This window comes from Heteronotia binoei, chromosome 2 (genome assembly GCF_032191835.1).
Source record: "Heteronotia binoei isolate CCM8104 ecotype False Entrance Well chromosome 2, APGP_CSIRO_Hbin_v1, whole genome shotgun sequence".
Classification (NCBI taxonomy): domain Eukaryota; kingdom Metazoa; phylum Chordata; class Lepidosauria; order Squamata; family Gekkonidae; genus Heteronotia; species Heteronotia binoei.
This window is the reverse complement of record NC_083224.1, coordinates 4639450-4649398: the sequence shown is the minus strand read 5'-3', so window position 1 is coordinate 4649398 and position 9949 is coordinate 4639450. Positions and strand designations below refer to the sequence as shown.

Sequence of the window (9949 nt, the reverse complement as noted above, 5' to 3'; positions counted from 1 at the left end):
CTGGGCGTGGGGCAGGATCCAGTGCTTGGCCTTTTTTCCTTTCCATCTCTGACCCCTTTCCCTCGCTGCTGTTTCAGATGTGGGGCCCATCGGTGAAGGCAGAAGCTGCATTCTCTGGGGCTGACGGAGCTTCCTTGGAGCAAGGGCAGAGGGCACAGGCACAGGAGGGTGCCCAAGATGCCCTCTCCTCTGGTAAGGACTCTTTGTGCCTGGAGGCGATTGGGGCACCCCGTGAATGTGATGGGGAGAGCATTAAGGCCAGGAAAAGAATTAAATACGTCTCCACAGAACACACAGCACTCAATATCCACTAACCGTCAGTCTTCTCCAAGGGGATCAGACCGATTCGTGGAGGGCAAGTCCTCTCACTCATTATTCATCTTCCACCTTCCTTCCATCAGAGGAGGTCAAGGTGGCTCCAAAAAGAAAGGCAGACAAACTGGGGCAGAGCTATTCAGCTTGGTGACTACAGGGAGCTTCAGCCTTCTGGGGCAGCAGAGCGCTGGAAACCAGTTCCTAGAGGCCAGTAATCAAGGGGGAGATGTGGCTTCTGTGCCTGTGCTTATAGGGGCATCTGAGGGGCCACTGTGGGAAACAGGATTGTGCAATTGGGATGACAGGGTGTGGCCGGAACCCCAGGAGATTTGGGGAGGCCTTGGTGTGAAGCTTGGCACTGAGAGAACCCTAGATTAGGGGTGTCAAACTCCTTCATTAGCAGGGCTGCAGCTGACACAAGTGGGACTTTGTGGGGCCAGGCCGTGTATGTCATAAAATATATTTCCAGGTAGTGGAGATCAATGTTCCCTTTATGGTGTGGGGTCTTGTGAGCAAAAATTCTACTTTGTGAGCTATTGGCAATAAAGCTATGAGGTACTGCATAAACTAGCTTGCTCTGGGGCCATTTTTCCTGAGCTAAGACAAAAATGTGTGAGCTGGAGGCTAAAAAGCTGTGAGATAGCTCACACTAACTCAGCTTAGGGGAAACATTGGTGGAGATATAAACTTTATAATGGACACAGACAAACACACTTAAAAGATAGTTTTAAACTTAAAATATGAACATGCTTAAAACTTTTCCAATTTTTTTTTAAGTTGGAAAGGTGGAAGATCAGTGGAATTTGGCAGTGCAATTTTTAAAATAAAACATCAAGAAAAAGCACAAAGGGTCTGACTCTGTGGAAACTATGAAATGGCATTGTAAGCTTCTCCCCCACCCCCAAGTCTACTCAGGTGTGCAATGGCTTACCAGTATAATATCCCCCTTTGGCTGTGGGTTCCCACATTAGAGTACTCACTAGATTAGGGCCATTCAACAGATAAGCTGGCTGAAAGCATCAACCTTTTGTTTGCAGGGACACAACTCCAGGAAGCGGGAGTTTGAGCTGCTTATAGGAACTCTGAAAATGTAACCCTCTCCACTCCATTTGAAACCATTGCAGAGCAAAGACAAACCTGCAAGGAAAACATGGAACAGACCTTAAAATCCACCCCACGTTTTCTTTGCAGCAGCCAGCAAAGAAAGGCAGAAAGAACTGGAAACTGAGACTCTGCCTCAGAGCTTCAAAGAGTCTGAGAACTGAAAGGGAGGTAGTCTTCGAGGTTCAAAGGGTAAGGACAAGAGGGGGCAGAAAAGAGCTCCGTGGGCGTGATCAAAGGCCTTGGCAGGCCGCTTCTGGCACGTTTGACACCCCTGCCCTGGATTCTCCAGAAATGCTCCAGTGACATCTGGGATTTGGGCTGAACGTGATGGTGACATTTCATGCAACGTCATTTCCACCTCTGTCTATATCCACCGGCAGCCCGGACTCAAGGGCCCAGCCGGCAGAAGAATGGGATTCCTGAGTTTGTGCTCTGATCCAGCAGAATGCTGTAACTTTAGGAGCTCCAGAGTTCCCAGGGCACGTTTGAAGTCTGAAATATGTTGGCAGAGATTTTTACTCCAAGGCTCATGGGTACTTCTCTTCTGCTTCTCCCAGGATTTAGTAAAAAGTGTGAAAGAATGTGTTGAGTGTACACAGGGCTTGTCTCAGACTCCTGGGAAGGGGGTGCGTGAAGCAGGGAGCAACAAAGCAAATGGAATAAGAAGTCAAACCCCCTCCCTTCTTCCTTTCTGTTATGAACAGGCAATGGAGAGACGCTGTTGAGCCGCTGTCTTGCTGGAGGTGTGGAAATGGCTGCTTTACCTCTAGTCCAGGTAGGGGAGATGAGCGGGAGACAGCCTGGGTCCCCCTTCTTTCTCGGGGAGGGAGGGCTTTTGCTCCCAGTTCCTACAAGGATCTGGATGAGAGAGGATCTAAATGCAGCTCCCTTTATCCACGTCAAGCCGTATGTCCTGTTCTGCCCCAGACTCCTCCCTTCCAGTGTGCAGTCTCTTTCCGGCATGAAACAGGCTTCCTCAGAAGGTGGTGAGCTCTCCTTCCTTGGAGGTTTATTTATTTAATTTTGTTATTTTGGGGATTTCTAGTGTGCCCTTTCCCAAGTCGGATTCAGGGCGGATTACAACATAATAAAATAATTAAATCACACAATAAAACAGTTAAAATTAAACTGTTAAAGCCATTAAAAAGAAAGAAAATAAGGCAGATGGCTAGATGGCCATGTGACAGCAATGAAGACCCTGTGAATTTAGGGGGACCTATTTGTGAGTTTCCTGCATTGTGCAGGGGGTTGGACTAGAGGACCCTGGAGGTCCCTTCCAGTTCTAGGATTTTGTGATCGCTGATGAGGGAATCTGCTTTTTCTTTAAGTGCCCCGTTTCCTTTGAGGAGGTGTCTGTCTGCTTCACCCCAGCAGAGTGGACCCTGCTGGATCCAGGCCAGAGGACTCTCTACAGGGAAGTCATGCAGGAGAACTACGGGAGTGTCATCTCTCTGGGTAAGGAGCTTTCAAAAGGGGCAAAGGTATGAGTTGGTACCTCTGGGAGGATGCTGAAATCAAACTGTTGAACAGCAATCCATCATTTTGAGGTCTTTCCAGCTTTGGTGAGGGGTGACTGAGACCAGTGTTGTGGCCGTCACCGAAGCCTGAGAAGGTGTCCCGGATAACAATGTTTGGTAAAACCTTTTTGGTGAAACCATATAATCTTTTTGTACATCACAACAGAACAAGAAAGGTCCATTCTCGCATTAAAATATTACGAGAGAGGCAGGCCTGTAGCTAAGGGAGGCCGCAGGGGGGGAAGGCCCCTCTACCCAACCCCCCTCAACAAGTATTGTCCCTCCTTTCCCCGCCGCTCTTGCGGCCCCTGATCTCTGCGCCGCTGCTCTTTCAGCCCTCGCCCGATCTCCGCAATGCTGGTCTGGCTGCCCCCGCCCGATCTCCCCGCCGCTGCTCTTGCGGCCCCCTCCCAAACTCCCCGCCGCTTTTCTGGTGGCCCCCACTCTCATAACCACTCTTGCGGCCTTTGCCAGAATTCCCCACTGCTGCTTTGCAGCCCCCCCACCAATTTTTTATTCCTCTGAGGCCCCTCCCCCAGAACTTTTCTGGCTATGGGCCTGGAGAGAGGTCCAGTGAGCCTCTCAGATTTAGATGAGATATAGGCTCATTTTGTCAATGAAGTTCTTCCTCAAGAGTAGTCCTTATTTCTTTCAGGGTTGTCAGCCTCTTGTAACAATTGAATGTAAATGCTCTTCTGCAACATCTTTTTCTTCAAGTTCCCTCATCATGGGATAAACCATGGTGATAACAACAGGACACACCACAAAGCTGAGTGGAAATAGATAATTTTTAAATTTTAAGATATTGTTAATTGTTGTTAAAAACTTACCACTCAGTCCCACTTAAGTGCATATATATATTTATTAGGAGCTTAAACCAGTCCTGAACCACTTCTTCAACCAGATGCAAAAGCCTTCTGGAGCTTGCTGACAAATTGCTCTCTACAATATTTTTATTAGGAGCAAGGCGTTCCTTTTGATGGCAGAAAGCAAGCTCCAGAAGGATTGTGTGGTAAGTTTCTGGGTGCACATCGGACCTTTCTTGTGATATTGTAAAGTGAGAATGGACCTTAATTGTGTTGTTGTAATGTACAAAAAAATTATATGGTTTTTCTAAAAAGGTTTTACTAAACATTGTTAGCCAGGACATCAGAGGGTCTGTTTCTCTTGTTGCGTGTAATGTGAAGTGTGATCCCATTTTGTTGGTGTTACTGAGAAGGTGTCCCAGCCGGAGGCAAAGGTGGAGATGAAAGAGACCCTGAGAAAGAATCTGGAAGGGGCCAGATCTCATTTCTCTACTGCTAACATTTACAACACCCCCTCCCCCCTGGATGGGATTACAAACATCCCCTTTGACTGTGACCTGTAAAAGATGCTGTCAAGAACCCAAGCCTGGGTCCCCCTGGTAGTATACTTCTACCTCTGTAGTGTCAGGTGGTCTGAATGACCCAATTGAGGGTCCTCCCTGATGGAATCTTCCAGAAGCTGTCAGCACCCACCCAGTCCCCCCTAACTCCTGGTTACACAACTGGATACAGGTTCTCAGGATTCACCAAAGCCAGCCTTGAGAAAGATAAGCTGGTGTCAAATTAGCAACACCTGCAAGTCAGACGGACCATTTAATGCTCACATTAACCCTTGAGGGGAACTAGGGTGTCTTGTCTCACAGATCTGTCCCTCTTACACTGGTTGGGATTGCGGGCTAAGATCCTGACCATGATTCCACAAGAATTTTTACTCTTGAATTTATTTCCTTCCCGATAGAAGAATGATTACTTTTTCTTTCTCTCTCTCTGCAAATGAAGCCAGAAGTATAAGCGAGACTTTGGTGGAGAAAGACAATCGCCTTGCATCCAAAGAAAAGCTGGGGAGTTTCTCAAGAGGATCTCAAGAGCAAATTTCCTCCCCAAATGAGCTATCTGACAGTAAGTATCATTCAGTTAGCCCAATAAAGAGGCAAGGCATAGCCATGGGGGAGTTTGGATTGACTTCGGAGCAAGATTTAGTTATTTATTTTATTTTTATTTCTTGCACTTGTATCCCGCCCTCCCCAAACAGGCTCAGGGCGGCTAACAACGGTCACAATTCGATGACAGATTCACATTATAACAATAAAACATTATTAAAATATTAAAACAGTTTGAATACAGTTCACATAGCGCGCTCTGTCTGTTTTGAATTAATTTGTGATGCCATTGTGGGGTAGATAGTACACACCCCATAGATGTTAAAAGTGCCTCCACTTAGTTATTAAAAGCCTGCCTGAGCAGGTATGTCTTACAGACCCTGTGGAATTGTGATAAATCTTGCAGAGCCCTGGTCTCCTCAGGGAGGGCCTTCCAGAGGGCAGGCGCAGCCACGGAAAAGGCTCTTGCCCTTGTAGTGGTCAAACGGGCCTCCTTTAGCCCGGGGATCTTTAAAAGATTTAACGAGCTTGATCGTAGTGCTCTCTGGGGCTCATGTGAGGAAAGGCGGTCCAGAAAGTAGACAGGTCCCAAGCCATTTGGGCTTTAAAGGTCAAAGCCAGCACTTTGAACCGGGCTCAGAACACTACAGACAAGCTGTGCAGCGTCTCCAGTGCAGGTTGGGACAATAATACAGCCTGCTGCGGGGGGAGGAGTCCTTCTGGGGATGTCAAGAAGAAGAAGATATTGGATTTATATCTCGCCCTATACTCTGAATCTAAAGAGTCTCAGAGCGGTCACAATCTCCTTAACCTTCCCCCCCGCACCACAACAGACACCCTGTGAGGTGGGTGGGGCTGAGAGAGCTCTCCTCAGAAGCTGCCTTTTCAAGGACGGCTCTGCAAGAGCTAGGGCTAATCCAATACCATTCCAGCAGCTACAAGTGGAAGAGTGGGGAATCAAACCCTGTTCTCCCAGATAAGAGTACGCTCACTTCACCACTACACCAAACTGGCTCTGGAAGAGGCAAGGAATAGCCATGGGGGGTTTTGGATTGAGTTCAGAGCAACATTTGGTTGGTAGAATCAGACAGCCTACTGCAGGGACAGGAGGCCTTCTGGGGACTGGGACTTGTAGAGTCAGGAGCTTCCTCTGAGCAAGAGCTCAGGTGTGGCTCTCGTAGGGATGAGGTATCCTGAAAGACTAGATATCTCGGGGAGGGTGGAAGAGAGGTTAAGATCAGGCAAGCCAAAGGAGGCCGAAGGGCCCTCAGTCCTTTCCTCCTGCAGTCACATCGATGCCTTTAGAACTTACCTGCCCTCCAGGTGTTAATGGGATCTCTCTTCTTATTCCAGCCCAGGACGATCAGAGCAATGAGGAGGGTGAGGAACTGGATCAGCAGTTGCCAGATCGAGTTAAAAATGTGGACTTGAAAGAAAACATCAGGAATCCAGAAAGACCTAAGAGAAAGAAAGGCAGCCATACAGCTGAGAAGAGAGATGGAAGACGACATAATGCACGTTTTCCAAAGCAGAGGATAATGAGGGCAAGTACATCGGTTCAGTGTGTAAAGCACTTCAAAACCAGATCACAGCTCCCTCTGCACCAAAGACAACGAAGAGGGCAGAAATCATTTGAATGCACAGAGAGTGGAAGGAGATTCAGTGAGACAGGGAATCTTCACAAGCATCAGAGAATCCACAAAGGAGACAGACCTTTGGGCTGTTTAGAGAGTGAAAAGAGATTCAGTCAGAGTGGCAATCTTCAAAGTCATCAGAGAATCCACACGGGGGAGAGACCTTTTGAATGCTCAGAGTGTGGAAAGAGATTCAATGACAGTAGCAGTCTTCACAGGCATCAGAGAACCCACACAGGGGAGAAACCTTTTGAATGCTCAGAGTGTGGAAAGAGATTCAGTCAGAGTGGCCATCTTCAAAGTCATCACAGAACTCACACAGGGGAGAGACCTTTTGAATGCTCAGAGTGTGGAAAGAGATTCACTGACAGTGACAATCTTCACAGGCATCAGAGAACCCACATAGGGGAGAAACCTTTTGAATGCTCAGAGTGTGGAAAGAGATTCAGTCAGAGTGGCCATCTTCAAAGTCATCAGAGAACCCATACAGGGGAGAGACCTCTTGAATGCTCAGAGTGTGGAAAGAGATTCAGTCAGAGACAGAATCTTCAAAGTCATCAGAGAACCCACACAGGGGAGAGACCTTTTGAATGCTCAGAGTGTGGAAAGAGATTCACTGACAGTGACAATCTTCACAGGCATCAGAGAACCCACATAGGGGAGAGACCTTTTGAATGCTCAGAGTGTGGAAAGAGATTCACTGACAGTGACAATCTTCACAGGCATCAGAGAACCCACACAGGGGAGAGACCTTTTGAATGCTCAGAGTGTGGAAAGAGGTTCAGTTGGAGTAGCCATCTTCAAAGTCATCAGAGAACCCACACAGGGGAGAGACCTCTTGAATGCTCAGAGTGTGGAAAGAGATTCTATCAGAGCAGCCATCTTCGAAGTCATCAGAAAACCCACAGCGGGGAGAAACCTTTTGAATGCTCAGAGTGTGGAAAGAGATTCAGTCAGAGTGGCACTCTTCAAAGTCATCAGAGAACCCACACAGGGGAGAGACCTTTTGAATGCTCAGAGTGTGGAAAGAGATTCAGTCGGAGTGGCAGTCTTCAAAGTCATCAGAGAACCCACACAGGGGAGAGACCTTTTGAATGCTCAGAGTGTGGAAAGAGATTCAGTCACAGTGGCAGTCTTCAAAGTCATCAGAGAACCCACACAGGGGAGAGACCTTTTGAATGCTCAGAGTGTGGAAAGAGATTCAGTCAGAGTGGCACTCTTCAAAGTCATCAGAGAACCCACACAGGGGAGAGACCTTTTGAATGCTCAGAGTGTGGAAAGAGATTCAGTCAGAGTGGCCATCTTCAAAGTCATCAGAGAACCCATACAGGGGAGAGACCTCTTGAATGCTCAGAGTGTGGAAAGAGATTCAATCAGAGCAGCCATCTTCGAAGTCATCAGAAAACCCATAGCGGGGAGAAACCTTTTGAATGCTCAGAGTGTGGAAAGAGATTCAATCAGAGACAGAATCTTCAAAGTCATCAGAGAACCCACACAGGGGAGAGACCTTTTGAATGCTCAGAGTGTGGAAAGAGATTCAGACAGAGTAGCAGTCTTCACAGCCATCAGAGAACCCACACAGGGGAGAGACCTTTTGAATGCTGAGAGTGTGGAAAGAGATTTAGTCACAGTTGCAGTCTTCAAAGTCATCAGAGAACCCACACAGGGGAGAGACCTTTTGAATGCTCAGAGTGTGGAAAGAGGTTCAGTTGGAGTAGCCATCTTCAAAGTCATCAGAGAACCCACAGCGGGGAGAAACCTTTTGAATGCTCAGAGTGTAGAAAGAGATTCACCGACAGTAGCAGTCTTCAAAGTCATCAGTTAACCCACACAGGGGAGAGACCTTTTGAATGCTCAGAGTGTGGAAAGAGATTCAGTCGAAGTGGCCATCTTCAAAGGCATCAGAGAACGCACACCAGGGAGAGACCTTTTGAATGCTCAGATTGTGGAAAGTGGTTCAGTGAGAGACAGAACCTTCAGAGGCATCAGAGAACGCACACAGGGGAAGTCCTTGTAATTGCTTAGCCTTTAAAGCAGCTTTTATCTTATTTTATAACTAAAAAAGAGCCACAATCCGTATAAAGAACTGGCACTATATAAACTATTGTAGAAAGCTTGAATCTACGCAGAAATGTTATTGTAACCAGGAAGAAATATTAAAAATGCTCTCAATATGGAAGAAGCTTTAGCCGTGTTCGAAGCCTTCAGATACATGTCACTACCCTATATGGTGTCAAAAGGACACCAGACTCTTTTCTTCCAGCCAGTTGGCAACCCTAGATTGTTTATTAATCTGAGAAAACGAAGCTGAACTAAGGAATGTTCATAGGTTGTTTAAGAGATTCTTATGTGTATCAGGTACATCAGACTTATACTCCTTATACATAGCTATCTGGTCCTTTGAAATTAATTTTAATAAGTCGATGAATATTGCTATGAGATTATTGTAAATTACTGTATTATTTTAAACTGTATTTTTTCCATCTAATTGTGGGGGTTGGGGTGAACAGAAGTATCATTTGTTATTCAAGTTCGTTCCCTTTCTGATATTTGACCTGCAACACAAATTGTAAGTTGCTTCGGCTCCAGCTACCAAAGGAGTGGTGTTCTAACCCTCTGTGAAGTATTCCAGCTGGGGCTTTGGTGTGTTCTCCCTAAGCATCCTACACCTGCAAATGATACTTCATCATTCGGCCTTGATTGGCTGGCAGGCTCTTTAATACTGCTGGAGGCCTTCCTTTAGGGGGATTAGCCTTTTACCCTCCTAGTTACACTGTGTCTGTTGTCGGGAGGGGAAGGAAAAGGAGATTGTAAACTGCTCTGAGATTCAGAGTGAAGGGTGGGGTATAAATCCAATATCTTCCATCAACAACTTCTTGAGGGCGGCCCTTCTGGGGAACTTTTAAAATGTTTTCTGTGAACTTTGGCGTTTGTGTTCTGTTTTGTAATGGCCAATGGCTATACACAAAATTTTTTTGACTGACTGAAACTTTGCTGGCATTGGTATTCTTTTTTCTCCATCATCAGACCGTGATTTGTTACTTTTTCAACTTTTTCTTAATAAACTTGTTAGGTTTTTTCAAAGCTGAAGTGTGGAACAGTTTTGTTAATCAGTGTGTCTTCCATCCCAGACCCGAACCGGAAACTGGAGAGGTGGGCCTTTGAAGGGGGGAGGGGTTTAATTCTTGTTAATCCAACAAACCACTCCTTGCCAACTCGAGGCCAGACGCCCCTGCAACCTTTGACGTGCAGTGCCTGGGTTGTGGGGGAAGAGAAGCTCCAAGTCCACAGAGGATTATACTATTAACTACTTACACATAGCTATCTGGTCATCTGAACTGGAACATGGTGTATCAAAGGCTGAAATGGAGCCAAAGGACCATGGCTCAGTGGTGCGGGGCTGTTTCACGCACACTGAAAAATGCACTTTCAATGCACTTTGCAACTGGAGTTTACTGTGCGAAAGGCCAAAA

At 46.6% G+C, this 9949-nt stretch overlaps 1 protein-coding gene across 1 annotated transcript; it reads left to right on the top strand.

Moving 5' to 3' along the window:
- The first annotated feature begins 6137 nt into the window (after positions 1-6137).
- On the top strand, positions 6138-8501 carry LOC132590472 (zinc finger protein 883-like). Its single transcript, XM_060263388.1, is given in 2 exon segments — positions 6138-6222; positions 6571-8501. Coding segments are annotated over 2 exon segments (2016 nt in total).
- The last annotated feature ends 1448 nt before the right edge of the window (positions 8502-9949 follow it).